Below are 22,090 nucleotides of genomic sequence, written 5' to 3'. Positions count from 1 at the left end.
TCCTTTTTGACTTAACGAAACAAGACATTACGTCCACTTAAACACTTTGATATATTTTTAAACAGTAAAAAGCAAATAAAGGTAAGGATGTAACACAACAGCATAACATTTATTTATTTATTTGTGGTTCTGCATCTACCTCCAGACACATATCAGCTACTATGTCAACAACCACAGATGAACTTGTTTTAATGCAAAGAACGGGAGTTGGCTACATCTGTTTCTCTGTGTGAGAATTTGTGTTTGTGCGTATGTGTGTGTGAGAGAGAGAGAATTTGTGCGTATGTGTGTGTATGAGCATGTAGATGTAGCTTTGTGTGTGTGTGTTTTTTGCGTGTGTACTTTACATATAAGCATGTGCTTGTTGCTGTGTGTGTGTGTGTGTGTGTGTGTGTGTGTGTGTTGCTAAAAAAATTGCTTAAAGTGTTGCCTACTTCTGACTCTGTTCGGATGACTTCTTTGTGTAGTTAGTGCCACAGAAGCCATGGTAAGCTTAAGGGAAACAACACACTGGCCCAGCCAGCCATGGGCAGCTCCGCTTCTGAACTGACTCTGGACCGCGGCCGCTCGCATGGAGGCTGGCGGTTCTTGTCAGGCTTCAAGTCTTCTGGATTTCCCTCAAAGTGGACGGGTCGGCATGTGTCATCAATGTCATCGCAGGCCAGGATGAGATGCTTAGTCTCACGCTTGAGTTTCTTGATTTCACAGGTGTTTTTGCGAATGCGCACCGTGACGAAGGTAAAATTCCGTCCGCTGATACACAGGTTGTCCTCCAGCGTCCTGCCTCCGTCTGGCGAGCACACACCCACCACCTGTTGTTGGTCCTCGTGGCGGAGGAAGGACTGCGTGGGCCGGTGACAGAATTTGTGCTCCGCAATGAATGCCTGCCACTGGTTCTGGTCGAGAGAGTCAGGCTGGTCTTGAGGCAAGTGACGCTTCAGGAAGGTGTGGTACGAGGAGGGACGTGATGACGTCATGCAGGGGTGGGGGTGGCGCTTGTTCTGATCGCCATGCTGCTCGGTCGGCGCAGACAGGTGGCGAAGAAACAGGAGGACGCAGAGAGCCACCGCTGCTTGGATACAGCCGGAGACACAAGGCTGTGAGGGAGATCAGGGGTTAGTTACACAGGGACAGAGACACAGAGCTGTTAGTTACACAGGGACAGAGACACAGGGCTGTTAGTTACACAGGGACAGAGACACAAGGCTGTTAGTTACACAGGGACAGAGACACAAGGCTGTTAGTTACACAGGGACAGAGACACAGGGCTGTTAGTTACACAGGGACAGAGACACAGGGCTGTTAGTCACACAGGGACAGAGACACAGGCTGTTAGTTACAGGACAGGACAGGCTGTTAGTTACACAGGGACAGAGACACAGGGCTGTTAGTTACACAGGGACAGAGACACAGGGCTGTTAGTTACACAGGGACAGAGACACAGGGCTGTTAGTTACACAGGGACAGAGACACAAGGCTGTTAGCTACACAGGGACAGAGACACAGAGAGCCCACGTCTAGAGTCCACCCTGGAAGATTTAGGCTCGACACATGAAGCTGGAGCTCAAAGTAGCAGGTCTGGTAAAGTGAGGCTTTTTTGTGGCAGATTTGCCATTCACAACCACAACCAATGTTTTTGTTTGTTTTGTTTTGATTAATTGAATGGAATCATTTACCACAGAAGTCATATACTTCAAGTAAACTTCAGATTCACATTCAATCGATCATTAAGTTGATTGCCCCCCAAAAAAAGAAAAAGAATGGAAAGCACACATCTTGCTGTAAACCTATGAAACCGTGATAGTGTTTCTCCCACATTCATACATACACACATTTATACGTACATACATAGACACCACACAACACACACACACACACCAACATACACACACACACTCATACATACATACATACATACATACATACACACATACACACAAAACACCTAACCACATGAACAAGCATGGGCTGTATTGTCAGTTCTGTTGCAGTCTATAGTTGCTGATAGAGAGATCATACATTACCATGATGCAGTGAGTGGGGATCAGGGCTCTAGCATTCGCCTGTGTCGTTACTCTGCCTTCTCAACATAGACTCTCACTTTCTTCACTTTCCTCTCTGTTTACTCTCACTTCCTTAGTTTCCTCTCTGTCTGTCACCACAACCACTTTCTCACTGGTTCCCTACAACTAAGCTCGCTGGACACCTGAACATGCCTAATGTGATTAGATCATAAAAGTCAGGAGTGTGTGTGTGTGTGTGGACGAGGAAGTCCACTGCCTTTAATGCTGTTCTCCACATCTGATCAATACCCACATCTCACCTGATTAATACCCACATCTCACCTGATCAGTACCCACATCTAATGTTTTAATTCAGCTGTCGATGCCAAGGGATCTCTCAGCTTTCTTGTACCTAATGTACCTCTCTTTGTTCGTGTGTGTGTGTCTCTCTCTGTGTGTGTGTGTGTGTGTGTGTGTGTGTGTGTTTGTGTGTGTGTGTGTGTGTGTGTGTGTGTGTGTGTGTGTGTGTGTGTGTGTGTGTGTGTGTGTGTGTGTGTGTGTGTGACAACATGTGTTCATGTCAGCCACCTGGCTGCCAAAGGTTCCCCTTTCAAGTGTTTCATTTTTGCCATTAGAAACTATTAATATCACACATTATGGTCACACACACACACACGCACACACACCCACAGACACATACACATACACATACACATACACATACACATACACATACACATACACAAACACAAACACACACAGCAGGCAGCATGAGATGGTGGTTGTAGCATTAGTTTATTACAGATGCACACAGAACAGTATATACAGAATGACAATAGTAACAGTAACTAAGACCAACAGGCCAACCTCACATCATTTTCAGAAGAGACATTTGAACCATCAATTACAAACATGCTTACCACTGGCCAGGTTGGGGGGGGGGGGGGTATATGGGGGCAAGGGGATAGGGAGAGAAAAAGTAAAGAGAGAGAGAAGAGAGATAGATAGATGAGGTGGGCGGAATATATATATTGACAGGAAGGAATTGACAAGAATGATAGAAATCGAGAGAGAAATGGAGGGGTGGTGGTAACAGGAGGATGAAGAGATAAGAGGAAGTGAAAGGAGGCAGAAGAGGGAGGGAAGAGTCAGCTCTGGATCATGCACAGAGCATGAAGGATGTGGTTAATGTCAAGGGTCAAAGTTCAAGGTTCCGACTGAGCGGGCTCTGCCGGTTTGCCGGACTCAGCGGTCGTCTTTAAAGCCATGTCTTGCTTTAGTGCCTTCCCCATGTCTTTACTTCTGCAGAAGGAAACACGATTTCAGCAATTCTGTCCATTGCATTTAAAACGTCCAGGCTCCTTTAAAACAATGTTGCCTATTTACCAGCAGATGGTACTATTGCACCATTTCACTCTATCTGTCAGTGTCCAGCAGACATAGTAAGTAGACATAGTAGACATAGACATAGTAAGTGCTTGGTGTATCAGACCATTTTCTGAGTATCACCCTCAGTTCTGACACCCCTGTGTATAACAAGTGCAGGTGGCTGGCATATACATGAACACATGATTGTGATGCGATGAAACAGCATGGACAGAAGACTAATGAAGAAAGAGGGAAATGATTAACAGCTAACTAAACTAAATACCTGCATGAGCCAGCCACAAATACTCTGCTGTTTAAATGAAAGGTTTCCGTTCCTAATCAGCGACCAGGGAGGTGCAATCAGCCTGCTGTTAGTGCGGCGTGAGGGGAAGGGACGGCCGGTAAATAGCGTGCATACGTGACCCAGTACATGTATGACAGGGCCAACACAGGGGTCCTGAGGGGGAGTTCGGGGAAAGCGACAGGATTAGTGTGTTTGGGATTTACTCTGAGGAGAAACATGTGATGTGGAGTTTGTGGGAAATGGTGAGGGGAGATTGGGGTGGTGGAGGGGGGGTTGTTGGGTGGAGGGTGGGGTGGTGGAGGGGGGGTTGTTGGGTGGAGGGTGGCAGTGGTCTTGAGTGGTCAGAGAGCTCTGGGTGAGTAAGGCTAAGGTAATGCTTTATTTTGATGACCCATGTTTATATACGTATATAAATATTCAACATCAGTCAACTAACTGTCAGCTACCTCTCCACTGACTATAAGTATGGCCTGGAACCCCAGTTTGAGAGTAAAAACGGCTGGTGCAAACGGCTGGTGCAAACGGCTGGTGCAAACGGCAGCGCATGCGCACTGTTGCACAAAACAGAGGTGCTTTTAAGACAGAGGTAAAGGTGTGGCACTAAGTGGGCGGAGCCAGGCCGAAGTTAATTCGTTCAAACAACTAGTTAAAGCCAAATGATAGCATTGCCACGGAATCCTTTTAAACCGAATAAGTCAGACGGGATTTCAATGTAAGAAGATCGCAATACCATTGCAGGATCTGGACAGTGTTTGCCAGGAGCACTTTGACAAGAAATAAAAGCTTTTTCTGTTGTTTAGAACAATTCAATTCACTGACATGTAATTGTAGCTTGTCAGACATGTTTGAAAATACCCAAGCCACACCCCCTCAAACTGACTGTTACCTTGTTATTCAGGGTGTGATTTTGAGGTTGTAAAAAAGTTACATAGTTTTGCTCCCTGAAATTCCATGACAGGCTTTTCTTGTTGAGATCGATATAGCTTATTCCATAAATGCACCCATTCTAGAGAATGTATTTAGGCCTACCATGTAAAATGTATAACATTTGTAACATGCGATACACATTCAATGTAATCATCTAATAGAACAAACAATTGCAACTTTGGAGCTAGGTATAGAAATTAAAAATATAGCTTACATCTTTGCTTAAATGTTATATGTTTCAGCCACCATTCAGGGACTCACTGCAGTGTGATTTGTGGGAGCAGGAGAGGTGAGCTTTATTTTCTATAGAAGTAAAAGTTTTGATATGTAAAGTTTTTTTTTAGAACTTTCACTCTTTTCCCCAATAGGATATGTACGATGGAGTGACGTGAAAGAATGGTCTAAAGCATTTACTGCAACAGCCTATTAGGTTCGTTTTGGGTAGCAACGGTATTCAACATTAATTAGCCTTGCCTTGGACACCACATGGTTTGTGAGCATCAGAATAAAGCTGGATCAGTTGATATTGTTATTGTTGTTATTGTTATTATTGTTGATGTCTGTGTTAGGGTCAATTAAGGTATTAGGGGTCATAGGTCATGAATCAAAGAAAGACCTGGACTGGGGCGCTGGCCTGACACTGGGGAGGACGTCCCAGCTAGACGTGGAGCTGTCATGTGACGAGGAGACAAAATCATGTGACCAAAATAAACAATCAAATGACCAGAACACAATCTTTTGATCAGAACGCAAAATCATAAGACAAAATCAAGCAATGATGACAAATGGGTCAAAATCAGGATCAGAGTGAAATGATGATCAGCAGCAGTTACAGAACAATCAAACTGACAGAAATGCTGTCCTGACTTCACATACACTCTGTGATTATTACCAATTGGATTATCTCAGAATCTGTCAACTAAAATCTTAACATAAATCAGCGCAACGGTCGGTAAAAGTAGAACTGACGGAGACGCCAAAATACTGCTGCTTCTTTGTCCTCATTTACAACCAAGGAAACTTACCGTATGGTCTTTACTATGAACCGGATTATCACTGCGAGGCCTACACATCCACACAACGATCCCATCACTATCGCTGAAATTTCACCTGACAGAGAGGGAGATAGGGAATTACAGTATATAACCTGTTTCAAACTGCATTGACGAAAAAAATCAGAATAGAATGAAAACCATTCAGTAATATTCTAAAATGAAATGCGATCAAGTGGTACTTTAACAAACACTAGAAATGTACCTGCAGTGTAAACTTTGACTCCTCCTGAAAAAGAAAATATGGGAAAATACAGTTAGCCATGTGGATATAGAGGAGATATAACAGTGACAGAAGGAGGGAGATAACAACATTTGTATTTATGTAATTATGTGAGTGTGTGTGTGTGTGTGTGTGTGTGTGTGTGTGTGTGTGTGTGTGTGTGTGTGTGTGTGTGTGCAAGTGTGAGTATACTGTACATGGTGCCATCTACTTCATCTATTGCCAGTCCTGTTGCACTCGGCACTGATTCTTTCTTTTCCTCTCTCACAGTTACGTTCCTCCCATCTTTCTCTCTCCCTCCCTCTCGCGTTTTTTTCTCTCTGTCCCTTTCTTTCCTCTGCTCTTTCTTCTTCTCTGACTCACATGACTCACAACAATGGTGGCTGTGTTCATGAAAAGGGATTTTCAGAAACTAATGATCCAGCACATAAACAAATAACTCAGCCCTTCTACCTCTCTCTCACACTCCCATTCTCTACCCGTACCCCCTCTCCTTCTCTCCCATCCGTCTCTCTGTTCTCTCTGTTTCTTTCTCATTCTCTCTCTCTCACTCACTCTGTTTCTCTCAAGGCTAATTTATAGTTCAGGCGACAAGAATCGCTTGACAAAAATTGATGTAGGCTACAAAATGTGTTAATCACATAGGCGTACATCAAAAAATGAAAAACTCTAATTGCATAACAACTCAGAGTTTTACATTCTGGAGTGTTGCCGTGGTTACAGCGTGCCGCTGTGTTTACTTTGTAGCTACATTATATCAAGATGGACGCATATCAGGAGAGCCTCGCTGAGTTGGTCACAATCTATCCACATTAATATGAGTGTTCCCAAGAGTATCGCAGGGATCAGCAGAAATGTAGTTATTGTTGGGAGGTAGTAGTAGTCTAGCCTGAACACTGATATTAAACAATGACACAACAACACAGGCTACACGAGGAAGTAGTAGTCTATTCTGAATACTAATATTACACAACAACACAGGCTACACGAGGAAGTAGTAGTCTAGCCTGAATATTGATATTAAAAATGCACAGCAAAACTAGCCTAGCACCTGATACATTTGAGATCGCAGTCTGTTTTTTCCACCAGAGCCAATAAATGGAATATCCCGTTATTCCTTTATTTTGAGGATCTTTTGCTGCAGCTTCCATGTTCTAATGTAAGACTCTGAAACTGCTACAGGATAGCTGTTTTCTCAAAGTCTGAAACCCAATGCACTTGCCACTCTAGGACGAACCTAGAGGAAATCAAAGGGAACTTGGTAGACACAACACACTGGAGTTTTTGAAGACTGGCGATAGGCCCTTGAAAGCGGTGTGTGTGATGGAGCACACCTATCAGAGAGATCCGCGCCTGCTGAGCTGACCTATATACAGTATAAGTGGAGGAAACCATGTGCAGTAATCACTTTGAAGAATTAATTGGCAACTCTATTTTTTCATTAAATAAATTATTATATTCATCCACTATTTATGTCTTGTGGTGCTTATACTATACTATACTATACTACTACTACTACTACTACTACTACTACTACTACTACTAAATAGTACTAAATAGTACTTTGTATTTACTTAACAAGGGGGGAAAAAAGATTAATGTACATATTAGAGTTTCTGTGTTAGATAATAGAGACTAGTTATATATTTAAAGTAGTTAAAATATAGTGTGTGGACCCTCTCCTTATGACCATGGTCTGACAGGGGTCTGTGTTAGGAAGTTAGGATATGTGCCAGTTCATTTCTGACTCCAATCACTGCCCTTGAAGCTGGTGCCTTTGACATGAGGCCAATGTTGTTCAGGGTACTGTCTCCTGCAGTGACCCCATGTCTGCTGTGTCAGTATAACATGGTGGTATATACCTACGATTTAAGTGTAAAAACAACACACACACACACAAAAAACACTCTGGGATGGCACCATATCTACTGTATCTATGCATGACCGTGATATATTGTCCACACCTGACAGTGGGAGGACTGGATCATCAGTGTGTGTTAGAAAGAGCCTCACATGCTTTAACCACGTCCACTGCTTTATCAGGGTGGAACGCGGAGGGCCTCCCCAAACTCCACCATCAAGCAGCCACAATGTCAAAGGTATTTTCAAAGATTTGCCTTGCTCTTGAGTGACAAGAAATGTAAATGTTTTGGCTGTCATCCAGAGATACGCCTTAAAATTCACATACAGAGACAACTGCCATGTAGGCCTGCTCCCTAACAATAGCCAGCGTCGTAGATTATATGTTAATACGTGCAATTGGGGAAAGCTGACAGAACAACTGCAGCTGCTGTGCTGACTGCATACCTGGGTACGAGCACATCAGGTGTGTGTGCAGAGGAAATGCTTTGTCTGCCCAAAAAAGTGGGGAGGTGGAACAATGGTCCCTGGCAGGTCTTTTAGAGGGGGGCAAACACAGTTGACCTCGGTGCAGCCTCTGTCCAAAGATGACCTCCTGAAACACCCCTCCATCACTCTGCCTCCCGAAAGCCCCAATGTCGACCATTGTGAAGCGATAGTTAGCATCGAACACAGGCAGGAGGACCACTAAGTGACTTCCTTTACAGTTAAAAAAAGTCACTACCGGCTGACTGAGGCCATTTGATCAAAACATGCTTCCCATCATTGCATTCAAGGCAGTTTGGGAAGTTCAAAAGCCTCCACAAATCACGGCTAATTTCCTGCCACTCCGCACCGGAAACAGAAAACAGGAAACAGAAACACTGAATCGATAGTAATGTCTACTGATTCATCAGGAAATATCGGGAATAATTCAAGAATATCGTGGATAGGCCATATGGATACATGGGTAGCATGGGCCAGTGCAGTCAGAAAAGTGAGCTCTCTCATTGGTTGGTGGGCATCAGCAGATATCCCAGGAGCCCATTGTGATGGTCAAAGCGCAGCCTGACAGGCACCAAGCCTGCAAACATGCCACATGTCGTGTGCAGCTTTACCATGAGAACCTTACAAACGCAAACCCAAGCTTCAGCACTGCGTTCACGCAGGAAAACAATGACTGATGGTCTGTTTTGGTAACAACAATGCCATAGTCGCATGGGTGCTCCACACGAATGTCAGTTAATCACCATCATGCAATTAGTCCGGTGTTAACGATGTTGACCATTGTGTAGCCGTGGTAAGAGCCTACTGTACATATACCTAGCTGTAAACTTTTCAGTGTAATGGTCTGAAAAGTAGTTCCTGCTACGTTCAAATCCTGGTGTAACTAGTGATGTGTAGCATTAGCACTGGTGAGCTCCTCGTCAAACTTTCAGGGAGAGCCAGGGCTGTTTTCATCCCAGCACAGTGGTAAAGTTAGGAACATGACACAACCGAAAATAACAGAAACAGTGGTGCCATATGTTAAACACGATCAATCGTATTTCCTTGTTGATATACACAGACTGACAGAAAATGAATGACTGTAAAATATAGTAGACTCTTTCTCTCTCTGTCTCTATCTTTCTTCTTCTTCTTCTTCTTCTTCTTCTTCTTCTTCTTCTTCTCTCTCTCTCTTTCTCTCTGTCTTTCTCTTTCCTTCTCTGTCTCTGCTGGTTTCTTTCCCTCTCTCTGTGTCTCTCTCCATGGATGTGTACTGTGGTGCATCTCTACTGACTGTGTTGGAAGGAGGCGAGGACGACCCTCTGGTTGAGAGGCTGGGTGGCGCGGTAGTTATCCTGGAGCACTGAAGGCTGGGAGTCCCCCTCTTCACTGGTGTACAGGAGAGTCTCCAGCTTGACCAGCTGAGGAGAGGGAAGAGAGGAGAAGGGAGAGGGAAGAAAGAGGAGAGGAAAGAGAGGAGAAGGGAGAGGGAATAAAACAGAGGAGGGCAGGGGAGAGAACAGACAGAGGATAGGAGAATAGAGGAGAAAAGAGAATGACATAGGATGGGATATGGAGAGCAGAAAAGCAAATTCAAAGTGATCATTTGTTTAGCAGAACATCTTCCTCCTCTATAGGTTATTGCAGCACGTGTTCTTAAAAGTGTCCTAAAGCTCTCTCCTCCTTGTCTTCCATCTTCCCTACTCTCACCTTACCTCCTCTCTTCTCCTCTCCTCTTTCCCCTCCTCTCCTTTCCCTTTCTCTCCTCTCACCCCTCTCCTCTCCTCTCCTCTCCTCTCCTCTCCTCTCCTTTCCACTCCTCTCACTTCCTTTCACCTCCTCTCCTCTTTCCCCTCCCTTCGTCTTCTTTCCACTCCTCTCTTCTTCTCTCCCCCCCACCTGTCCTCTGCTCATGCCCTTTCACCTGTGTCATGGACAGTTTGATGGTCTCCTGGAAGACAGTCCAGAGGACGCTCTGGTAGCAGGGTGGGGTGGTCAGAGAGCCGTTGTAGCGGTAGTAGCTCCGCAGGTCCTTTGGCAGCAGGGTCTGGATGTCAAACGCAGGAATGGTGACTTTCTGCCCTAGAGAGACAGCCAGCAGGGAAGCACTAGTGATTAATGGCTGGTGAAAGACTCTAAAGTAGACAAAATAGTTTGAAATAAATATTTCGATGGGGGGGGGGGGGGGGGGATTTTTTGGCCATCACAGCAATTGACTCTACAGTGAATGTGGTTTGAAACAGACACATGCCAGATCATTACAGTCAGTGGCTTGATCCATTCAAGAAACTTTTGTATGATGATAAATGTACCAGGTGTTGGGATCTGTATGGCTCAGTTGGGTGCTGGTATAACACCATAACCATGACAACCCTGTAACGCACCTGCATGCCTTATTCTGCTCAGGTAGTTGATGATGTTGGCATATGCCTGGTTCGTTTCCTCACCCACCTGTGGAGGGAAGGCAGTGTCAATCACCATGGTAACAAAGAGAAGAAATGCTCTATAGCAGTGCAGTGCTCTATAAAACTCCAAAACAGCTAACCACAAACCAGAGGTGGTAAGATGAATACTGGTGGTGATAATAATTGTAGATAAATTATGGTAATAATTAGTCATAGATTTATAAACTTACATACATGTATTTATTAATAATTGTAATAGTAAGTGTTGGTTTCCATTGGCTGTGTATAGGGCATTCATTGATAATAAACAATAGTAACTGTTGGTTTACTTTTTTTAATTGTATTTAGCTATTGTATTCATGATTCAGTGATTGATAATGATATCTGCTTATTTACATTGGCTGAGTGTAGAGCATAATAAACAATGATAATAAACAATAGTGAATGTTGGTTTACATGGGTGGACTGAGGGTTCAGTGATAAGGGTTAATAGCAAGTGTTTGTGGAGGAACCTTTGATAATGGTCAATGGGGAGTGCTTGGTTTGTGAACAAACCTCAATGAGAATTCCCAGAACTGCCAGACCATCTCTTTGAGTCATCGCCATGGAAACATTCTCATACAACTCCGAGTTGTAGTGGACTATATGGAGCTGAGGAGACAAAGAGTGCCATTAGAGATTTTACCTCTGTGTGTGTGTGAGAGAGAGACAGAGAGTATTAGTGAAAGTACGAGTGTGTCCGTGTTCTTTCCTAATCTGTAAATCCCTCGTATTGTGTATAGATGAATTGTGAAGGTTTTCTGTGTGTGTAGAAGAGCTGGAGTGAGTGAAAGAGTGAGAAGGACAGAGGGAATGGCAGACAGAAAGAAACAACATGGAGAGAATGATGGACAGCAGATTTAGAGAGAGAGAATTAGGAGAAAGAGTCTTGCTGAGTCATGACATTCACAGTGGCCCAGAAGAGAGCAGAGAAGGCAGAGGGAGAGAGGGGAGAGAGACAGAGAGGAGGAGAGGAGAGAGGGGGGAAAGAGAGAGAGGAGGAGAGGAGAGAGGGGGAAAGAGAGAGAATGAGGGGGAGAGATGGACGGATGGAGAGATTGGCAGGAGGAGAGAGGGGAGAGAGGCAGAGAGGGGGAAAGAGAGAGAATGAGGGGGAGAGACGGACGGATGGAGAGAGAGGCAGGAGGAGAGAGGGGAGAGAGGCAGAGAGGGGGAAAGAGAGAGAATGAGGGGGAGAGACGGACGGATGGAGAGAGGGGCAGATGAGAGAGGGGCAGGAGGAGAGAGGGGAGAGAGACAGAGAGGGGGAAAGAGAGAGAATGAGGGGGAGAGATGGACGGATGGAGAGAGAGGGAGATATAGAGGGTAATGCCCCTGACACTCCAAGCCGGGTCTGCAGCCCTGTGTTTGTGGTGTGTCCTGCACCGGCGGCACTAGTCACACCCCTGTTGGCGGCTTTTCGGCCGATTGAGCGTGTTGAATAGACGGCGGGGCACATTGGTGAGAGAGATCACTCTTATTGGCGGTTCAGCAAAAATGTTTTAATCAGAGGTTTAATTTATCTCCAGCTCTCGACACAGGTTCAGGAAAGCCCCTTGAGCCTGTCGCCTTCTTTTTTTTGCACAGCCAAAAGACCTTCCCTCTTCTTTTAAAATCTGTTCCCTTTCTCTCCTCTCTTCTCTTCCAATCTCTATTCTGTCCTCTCTTCTCTCCTCTCAAACACCTTGTTCCTCCTCTCCTCTCTTCCCACTCTATTTTTCTCTCGTTCTCCTTCTTCTCTCCTCTGTTTCCCTCCCCCCCCCACGTTGGCATACCTGTGTAGTAACAGATGGACTGCATCTCAGATCTCTTGCCCAATCCCTCTACCTCCTTCCTCTCTCTTCTTCAAATCCTCCATTCATCCTTTCTTCTCCTTTTATCTCTCTCTGTCTTTCCTTCTCCTCCGTCAGATGGTCACTGTCTGGTGTCCCACTGGGCGGTCACTGCCATATGTAGAGCCTGCTGTCTATGCCTTAATCTTCACAGGTCTTTGCCTACAACTTTTCCCATTAATGTTCCAAGGTCTGTTATCCGCCAGTAGTATTTCTGGGTTGCTTTGGTAAGAGTCACTTCTGGAGCAGTGATGTGGAGAGCTGTTGACTGTCATCAGTGCTAGAGAACTGAACCCAGGGAAATTCTAACATGAAAAAGCTTAACACGCACTGTCCCGTTTCCCCTCTCCATTGACGACCAATAAAAGGAATGAGCTTGACGTTGTTTAATATAACAGCGATCATTGATTCACCAAACTATAGGCAAAGGAAGAGGTTTAACGAGGCAAATGAGGTGACGTGAGATGTCAGACAAATATGGTGATCATTGATCGCTATTTTGGAACATTTCGGTTAAGATTTTTTGACAGGTGGAAGTGTTTCTGACAAAAAATCATTGATTCCTATTATGGAACCTAAAGCCATGTTAAGCTTTTCCTTATAATGGGTGCCAGGGGAAAGGAAAACGCTTAATGTAACATCCGCACTCACGGGATTTTGATGTTGATAGGTGGAAATGTTTATGATAAGACATGTCTGAGAGAAACTTGGTGATCATTGATCGCTGTTCTGGAACAGTAAGCCACGTTAAGCCATTTAACGTTAAGCATTTTGAAATGTCCCACTGAACCCACACAGATGGCACCTGCCTCTGGAACAGATAGGGCCCAGAATTGGCCTGGATGCATGCCAAATCAGGGTTCATCCATACCGGTACTGCCTAATGTCTGAGGCTGTCCTAAGTGTACTGGAGCCGAACTCTTGTCCTTGAGGTTGTGCAGTGAGAGTAACTGCTCAGGTCTCTCTCACACATCGTGTGACCATCTCTCTGTGTAACCACCCCATGCTACCATGAAATAATCCTGCTGTTATTCTCCCTCTCCCTCTCTCTCTCTCTCTCTTTCTCTCTCCAGCTCTCTCTCTCTCTCTTCCTTCCTTTCTCTGTCTCTCTCTCCCTTCTTCAGTCTTCTTTGGCTTCTTTCATCTTTGCACTTATTTTTTCCATTCTACCCTCTCACAGTTCCTCACAGATGGGAGGGGGTCAGAGGAGCGGTTCTGTGTTCCTGTACCCTGCGGGGAACCGGTAGGAAAGCCCCACGGGACACAGTCAGATTTTAGACCACGGTAAGCTACTCTGTTCCACTCCACCTGCTCTCATGTGTGTGTGTGTGTGTGTGTGTGTGTGTGTGTGTGTGTGTGTGTGTGTGTGTGTGTGTACATGTATGTGCGATTGTGTGCATGTGTGTGTGTGTGTGAGAGAGAAACAGAAGTAGACCTAAGCTACTCTGTTCCACTCCACCTGCTCTCATGTGTGTGTGTGTGTGTGTGTGTGTGTGTGTGTGTGTGTGTGTGTGTGTGTGTGTGTGTGTGTGTGTGTGTGTGGGTGTGAGTGTGTGTGTGTGTGCATGTGTATATGTGTGTGTGTGAGTGTGTGTGTGTATGTAAGCCTGCATGTGTGTGTGTGTGAGAGAGAGAAACAGAAGTAGAGCAGAATAGAAATAGACCACTGAAAAGGTAAGAAGAATTCTAAGTAGTAGAGGCATGTTACACTAATCTGTTTCTAATTGTGCATCGTAATTAACCTGAATTAGAACCTTCTGACCAAGTGCTTTGTTTTGATGTGTAACTCTGCTGAAAACAGCTTTGCGTAACAGCATTGTTTGGAGGTCTCAGACTGGGATTTTGTTATTGCAGTAAATTTAGTAAGGAGATCCAACTGGGCACTTTTGCATACTATGACTTTAGCCAAACAAAACCTGAGTCCTAGAGAGTTCCTGAAAGGCTGATTAATTCCAGGAGCTTTTTTAGATGTGTGTGAACAGCCATGTGTCATTTTTGCAAAGACACACACATATGCACACACGTATGCGCACACACACACAAAACCACATGCACACACATATGCACACACATACACCACACACACACACAGACACACACACATACCTCGGCTGCAGTGCTGCGTCCGTTGATGGTGTGTTCACTCCCTGTGGCCACACTTCCCCCGTTGCCCCAGTGCAGGTGGAGCTGGACAGCGCTGAATTGCCATGGCAACCCTCCTATGCCCATCCAGTTGGGTAGAGGCATTATCACTGGGAAGGGGGGCAGAGAGGGGGGGGCACCAGGGGGTGACATTGACGGAGGATATCACTACCATTTAAATAGTAGACGTGTAGACTGGCATGTTTTTATTCGTCTAAGAAAGCGTCAGTGTAAAGAATCTCTCAAAAAGCAACATGATGCCTATCGATCGTTTCCTGTTAGGCTGTTCCAATCATGTGAAGACAACGGTCACATGTGAATTATAAAACAATAAAGTAATGAGCCACGCAGAGTAAACTGAAAGAAAGTATAGTAACCTAAAAGAGCAAACACTCCCTAGACAGCAGCTGACTCTCAAGGCTAGATCTGGTCCGGAACGGTTCTAGACAGTGCTGCTATGCAGGTTCGGTTCAGTGCCATACTGGAGACACAGTATGACCCAGCTCTTACCCGTGTGGCCGTTGTTGGAGAGGGTGAAGGGCTCGTTGCCATGCTGGCTGTATCCCAGAGGCCTGACCACTGCCAACCTTGGCTCGTACTTGGTCTGGGCAGAGTCCATGTTGATGGGGGACTGACCCGACCCTCCGCAGTCAGGGAAGAACTCTGACCACTGCGGCTGACCCATTTGACCTGGGGGGGGGGACATGACATCACTTCAACTTAACATGAAAAAGGCTCATACAGCACATACAACCCTGATCTGATATCAGAGGTCAAAGGTGAATAGAACATAAAAGTGTTAACCTCTCCAGGGAGCTACAGTCACAGGACATGGCCTGCACAATTATTTGTGAACATAAAAATAACTCTGATGATAATATCTATACTACAGTTTTTCTCGATTGACATTCAAAAACTGGAACTTATGGCACAATGACCACAACCTGTAACTCATGTGCCAACTCCCTAAACCAATTCTGCTAAACTACACAAGCACAAGTATCTGCTTTAGACACAGATTTCAATTGTTAACCGCACTTTCTTCAAAACACTAAAAACCATCCTCTCTACTTTGCACACTTCATCAATGCCAAAACCTCCTTGTGTTCAGACAGAACACACTGCTATTCAATTGGCAAAACTTCCATTTCCAAGGCTGTTGTGCCATTTGAAATCAAAGCTTTAGCAATATGATGGCCACAGGTTAGCTCCTGGTTTGGAGAACAATTGATGGCAACATTGAAGTGAGAGGTGATAAGAAAGGCAGAGGAGTGAGAGTAAGAGGAGGAGGAGGAGGAGGAAGAGGATAAAGAGAAAGAGCAAGAAAAATAATAAAGTAATTATCTCTGATGAGATTCGGGCCACTGTGGTCAACCATATGGTCAACCATGGTTTGACCATGCAGGAGGCTGGCCAGAGGGTTCAACCAAATATAAGCCGCTTCTCAGTTGCATCCATTCTCTGGACATTCAGAATCGGGAATAGGTAAGAAACACTACTATGACAGGAAAACACTAGTTTGAATGCCTTATCAGGAGCATAGTATTCTTGTATTTTCCATTGTACTGTATCTGTAAAATTACGTAAACAAATACAAAGTGCAATCATTGATGACCAAGACATATTCCTAAACATCAATACAGTGAGCCTAGCCACAGTGGACTGTGTTCTAAGGCGGAACACCTTGAGAATAAAGCAGGTGTACAGGGTGCCTTTTGTCAGAAACTCCGACAGTCAAACAGTTATGCTATGACTATGTGCAAGTAAGTCATATACATTTCCACAACTGATTGCGTCCTATCAGCACTGACACATTACTGTACTGTATTGTAATCCAATCCAATGTTACAGTTTTTCTCGATTGCTTACACACATGAAGCATGCCTCGTTTTCTCAAAACTCTAAACACAAATCCCTAAACCACTCACACAAAATGCAACAACATTCACAACACTGTGTAGGTCTATTTCTGATAGCACATTGTCAATATTGTCTAGAGCTAGAACAGGATGCAGCAGTTTTTTGTCCTTTTTTATTTTACATTTTTCTTTCTTTTTTTTGTTGACTGTACTGGCCTATATCCTATTGTTTGTTCTGTGCAAATCATTTACACATTCATTTGTGTTTGCTGTGATGTATAGGCTACAGCACTTTTGGAAAAACTGTGCAAATACTGTATATTTGTGTGTTGTTTTATATTTGAGTAAAAACATCATACAGTTATATTTTACTACAGGAGTAAGCGTATAGTAACATAATGTTCCTGATAAGGCCTTCATACTGGTGTTTTCCCATTTCATAGTAGTGTTTTCCATTGAGCACATCAGTGTTCAATCGATGCTTAGAATGTCTACTCATATAATGGGCTGTGTTTGTCATTAGAAAACAAAGTACCCTTTTGAGGTGACATAACACTGTTTTGAAAGCAAAGTTGCATTTTGCAGGAGATATAAAGGGTTTTGCATTTTGTGTGAGTGGTTTTGGGATTTGTGTTTAGAGTTTTGAGAAAACGAGGCATGCTTTCAAAAAATGTGTGTTAGCAATCGAGAAAAACTGTAAGTCAAATTAAAATCACTAGGTATAATAAACTCACTGATTCTCTTAGTGTAACATGCTTTGATATGTTTTTTTACATAGCACGGAAAAAAGCATTACTTCATAATGATCGTTTCAGTCACTTCTCATCTCCTTTCCAAGTATGTTTGAAGGTTTTGGTTGGTATTAGTGAGTGCATTCTAGCAGTCGTGTGTGTGTGTGTTTGTGTGTGTGTGTGTGTGTATGTGTGTGTTTGTGTGTGTTTGTGTGTGTTGTGTGTGTGTGTGTGTGTGTGTGTGTGTGTGTGTGTGTGTGTGTGTGTGTGTTTGTGTGTGTGTGTGTGTGTGTGTGTGTGTGTGTGTGTGTGTGCTGCCAATCAGCTGCTATCTGACAAAGACCAGAGGTGAATGGAGGTGAATGGAACACGAGAGTGCAGACCCCTCCAGGAAGCCGGTGAGACTACAGCGGTGGCATTTTTTAGAATTTATTCATTTATTCATAATATTATTGTGTGAATATTTTGGCCTTCCTGATTTTGCACTTTCAGTGTCTATCGACATTTCATTGCTTCAGCGTGTAGTGTGTTGTTAATTGTGTGTGTGTGTGTGGGTGTATGTGTGTGTGTGTGTGTGTGTGTGTGTGTGTGTGTGTGTGTGTGTGTGTGTGTGTGTGTGTGTGTGTGTGTGTGTGTGTGTGCTGAGAGTGAGGCAGAGATGAAGCGCTCTAGAATGGCGTCAGCTCAGAGTTTAGTCATGCATGCCTGATGAGGTGGCTGAGAGCAATACACTCACACAAACACACAGTCACACACACACACACACACAAACTCCCCAATATAATTGGATTGTGAAAAGAACAGGGGGTCCTTGCAGAGAAATGAGGAGACTGAGAGAAAGAGGGGGGGGGAGGGAGGGTTGAGAGAGAGAGGGATAGAAAGAAGAGATGGAGAACAACTCATTGTAGCGTTGAATGGGCTGTCTATTTTAGTGAGAGAGTGAGAGAGAGAGCAGTGGGCATTACATGATACTGTGTGAGTGAGACCCCCCCATAAAAAAGATTCAAATACAGTATATATAACATAACAGAGGGCAGCAACACCCTTCACATCTAAAACACAGGCAAACATCGTAATCCAGTGTGCGCTGGATTGATTTACCGTCATTTTAATTTTTGTTTGAATTAACTACAAACACATTGTAGTTTATGCGGTGTAGCCTAAACAACAATTAATTTGATAAGCTGAACTTGAAACGTGAACAGAGAAAGAGAGAGAGAGGGAGAGGGAGAGGGAGAGGGAGAGGGAGAGGGAGAGGGAGAGGGAGAGAGAGAATGCAACAGAGGACAGAGAGAGGCGCCATGTTGATTTTTTAAACTAGGATTGTGAAGTACACACACACATGGCCTGACCCCCCCAATGCCCAGCTCACCCCCACCCCCCCACCCCCACCTCTACCCGACTGGCCCCCAAAAAAGGAGAAAACTTTTTCCCACAGATCCCCCGCTGTTGCCACGGTAATCCCCATGACAACAGTGGGGCACATTTTCCAATGGCTGCCATTCTACCTCTCACATACTGCACCAAAGAGACCCTCGCAAGAGGCAACATGAAGTAAACACACACACACACACACACACACACATACAAACACAGATGCAGTATACACACACAATTTCAGAAGAGCAACACTCACATGCCACATACATACACAACATGTCACATCCTGACCTCAAAGCTTTACGCAAACAAAGCCTAACACATGGTACAGCACACAGAGCTGATGCAATATCTTTCATACGCAACACCACTCACATGAAACAGAACACACACAGGACACACAAGCTCCATCCTCAGAGCCTTGCCAAACACAAAGAGTAACATCTCACAGAGTACCGCTCACACAATGCAAAACACAAACAGAACACACAACCTCTTAACCCAGCAATTACTTCACACACACACCCCCCAAATTCTTACATAATGATGCACTGTCAGGTCACAACGTAACAACACACAAACCTCACATCCTCTACAGGGGGCCCACACATCACCCAGCACACACTAATTAAAATACACTTTGCACCATAAAATCACAAACACAACATCATCACCACCTCGAAGGCACAAACCTCACAACACAAATCACGTAATGCACCACAAAGAAAAAACACACCACAACTCATCAACAAGGAACCTCACAATCTAGCAGCACACAGGACCAACACATGCCTTTGTGTAACTGCTCAAGACATGGTCAAGAACCCCTCACAGGTACCAAACCAAAAGAACACTAGCAATGTGTTTACTGAAAAAAACACGTTTCCCTTTTGATTTGATTTTGAGTTGATGAGGAAAAGACATAATGCGTGGGCCACAATGTATGGCCCAGGAATGGCTGCAAAGCATAACAAACGGATCCATCTAACCTAGAGGCGGCCAGAGGAGCTAGTTTTGACATCTTTAAATGACACTGGGTCAAAATGATCATGTGATCATGCTCTTGAGTCACAATGGAAAACAGCTGGCTTCACCCCTATGGGTTATTGTCTGTGCCTCTATTGAGGGCCATTGAGGTCCACTGAGTATCCCTGTGGTAAGAGGAGGCTTAACGGCTCTAGCCTACCCTACTCATCTGTGAGTGCGCCTGTCTCAGAGAAGGTGAGGTATCTCCATCAGTCCTGTGCTGGGTCACAGTGCAGTGGGCCCCGTCTAAAGCAGGGCCTGCAGCCGGGCGGTGTACCACACAGTACAGAGGCTATACAGAGCTCACATACAGAGGCCATGTAATCCCAGTCACATGTGCTCCCTTCTGTATGGCTCTTACAGTATTGGAGGCCACATAATAAGATGTGTGTAAGAGTGGCACAATCCCAGCATTGAGCACACACACGCACGCACGCACACACACACTCACATGCATGCATGCACACACACACACACACACACACACACACACACACACACACACACTCAAATGCATACATGCACACACAGACATGCACACACACACATAGGCAACCCGTGCCAGGAACTACAATGTCCTGCTGCTTTTCAAATTGTTGTCGTCTCAACAATTGCCTCTCTTTTACAGACAGACACACACGCCCACACATTCATTCTTTTTTTCACACACTTAAACTATTTTCAATACTTGTGCCATCTGTAGTTCTCGAGTGGCACAACACACCTCCCTCTCCTCCTCTCACTCCATCCTCTTTCTCTCTCTCTCTCTCTCTCTCTCTCTCTCTCTCTCTCTCTCTACGCTTTCCTCTCTCCATCTTTCTGACATCTCTGTGTGCCAAATGTCTTTCACTGGTTGCCTTTGTCAATGATTCTGATGCCAAGATAGCAAACTGCTGAGCTGGAAGTAAAAGAGAGAGAGAGGGAGGACGGGGGGCGACAGGGAGGACGAGGAACGGGGACAGAGTGGACACTGCGGAGCAATGACAATATTGACACACGCAAAGCAAATCTCATAAGACCGCCGTCTGTCTCTGCCACTCGGCCCAGCTCTTAGGTCCGTTCTGGATAAGAAACGGGATTAAGACCTCATCTCCCATTGTCTTAAATGGCTAATACTATAACCTCCATTGCATGTAGACAAGCTCATAAGTTAGATATTAAAGCTATTAGGTCTTAGTTAGAACACTACCATGCTTCCAAATGGCAGTCTTAATTTCCGAAGTAAACATACATGCCAAATACAATTATTAGTAGTGAGCATTCGATTTAATAACACAACGGCGTGAAGGTGTAGCCTTACCTGAGTAAGTCCAATCTATTTCTGAAATCAGATAAACAGAACAGAGAGAATTTAGAAGTCAGCAAGCAATATCCAGGTGAAGACGATACATATATCTCATGATTGCATTTGGAATTGCTACAAGTTACAGATCTCAGTCCTTTCAACTGAGTTGAAAACAACTTTTTGCCATAGTTCTGATTTCCAGAATAAGGGATCAGCTGTCTCTGTTATGTTGATCAAGCTCTTACCAGCCGCACAACTGCCGGTGCCCAGCCAAAACAGCAGGATCAGCAACACTGAGGTCCCGAAGTCCATACTCACTCTCCAGTCCCATACGCAGTCACAGAAGGACCTCTCTCTCTCTTTCTCTCACGCACACACACACATACACATACACACACACACTCAAACACCCACACACACTCACACACTGAAGGAGAGTCTGGAAAGTAGCTGGAGTCCAAACCTACAGCATACAGAGTCCTGCAAGCCCTCAGGCTCTGAGCACTCTACCCTGTCTAGCGGAGTTCCTCAAAAGTCCAGTGAGAAGTCCACTCATCCCAGATCCAGCGTGAAGGATGCTGCAGCAGGCCGCAGAGGGAGACAAGGTCCAGCTGAACGCAGGGTGTGAAATAAGCACGGGGAAAAAAAGTGTGTGTGTGATGTGTGTGAAGTGGGGGAGACCGGTGACAGAGGATTTTTGGTGCTGGTCACTGAACAAAAAACAGTGAGAGTTGGAAAAAAAGAGAGGGACAGAGAGAGGGGAGGAGAGAGTGAGGGAGGGAGGGAGGGAGAGAGAGGGTAGGGGGTAGCGAGAGCCTGAGCGGCTGAAATAGCATGAAAGAATGGTAGTGAATGGACAGTTCAAGAGGGCTGGGGGACTAGGGGTTATCATGCAAAGAAATTGTTTGTTTGTTTGCATTCCAATAACAGGTCATTAGGGACTGAGGGGGTTTTAGTGTGTGGTGGTGGGTGTTAGTGCATGATTGGTGTGGTGGTCGGTGTTGGTGCATGGTTACTGGTACTCGGTGAAACAAGGAGGGATAGAGAAGCGGAAGATTGGGGAAAAAATTATGATAAACTGTATTTTATTTAAACCGTTTGGTTTTCAGTTCCATTTGTTTACCTAGACCCATAGGTTCACTAGAGCATAAACAAGAATTCTCTCACTGTCTCGAAATCAATTATACAC

General features: G+C 44.7%; 2 protein-coding genes across 3 annotated transcripts; both read right to left on the bottom strand.

Annotated features, from left to right (window-relative positions):
• Positions 1-382: 382 nt before the first annotated feature.
• On the bottom strand, positions 383-2,464 carry LOC116222437. The gene is made up of 2 exons (XM_031576528.1): positions 2,025-2,464; positions 383-1,097 (listed from the first exon to the last, which is right to left on the bottom strand). Exons 1-2 carry the CDS (start codon positions 2,025-2,027, stop codon positions 468-470), a joined length of 633 nt encoding a protein of 210 aa, XP_031432388.1. The 5' UTR covers positions 2,028-2,464; the 3' UTR covers positions 383-467.
• Positions 2,465-2,949: 485 nt separating this feature from the next.
• ca14 (carbonic anhydrase XIV) lies at positions 2,950-21,714 on the bottom strand. 2 transcript variants are annotated; one of them, XM_031576768.2, is made up of 12 exons: positions 21,147-21,714; positions 20,917-20,937; positions 15,131-15,310; positions 14,585-14,730; positions 11,163-11,258; positions 10,587-10,653; positions 10,127-10,284; positions 9,497-9,623; positions 5,860-5,883; positions 5,628-5,712; positions 5,219-5,272; positions 2,950-3,305 (listed from the first exon to the last, which is right to left on the bottom strand). In XM_031576768.2, the coding sequence occupies exons 1-12, from the start codon at positions 21,211-21,213 to the stop codon at positions 3,209-3,211; spliced, it is 1,122 nt and encodes a 373-aa protein (XP_031432628.1). In that variant the 5' UTR covers positions 21,214-21,714; the 3' UTR covers positions 2,950-3,208. The 2 variants fall into 2 exon arrangements, with proteins under 2 accessions (XP_031432628.1, XP_031432629.1); XM_031576769.2 differs by lacking the exon at positions 5,219-5,272 and having other exon boundaries at positions 21,147-21,713.
• Positions 21,715-22,090: the final 376 nt, after the last annotated feature.

Source organism: Clupea harengus, chromosome 11 (genome assembly GCF_900700415.2).
Source record: "Clupea harengus chromosome 11, Ch_v2.0.2, whole genome shotgun sequence".
Classification (NCBI taxonomy): domain Eukaryota; kingdom Metazoa; phylum Chordata; class Actinopteri; order Clupeiformes; family Clupeidae; genus Clupea; species Clupea harengus.
Note: the sequence above shows the minus strand (reverse complement) of the source record. Positions and strands in the feature narration are given on the sequence as shown.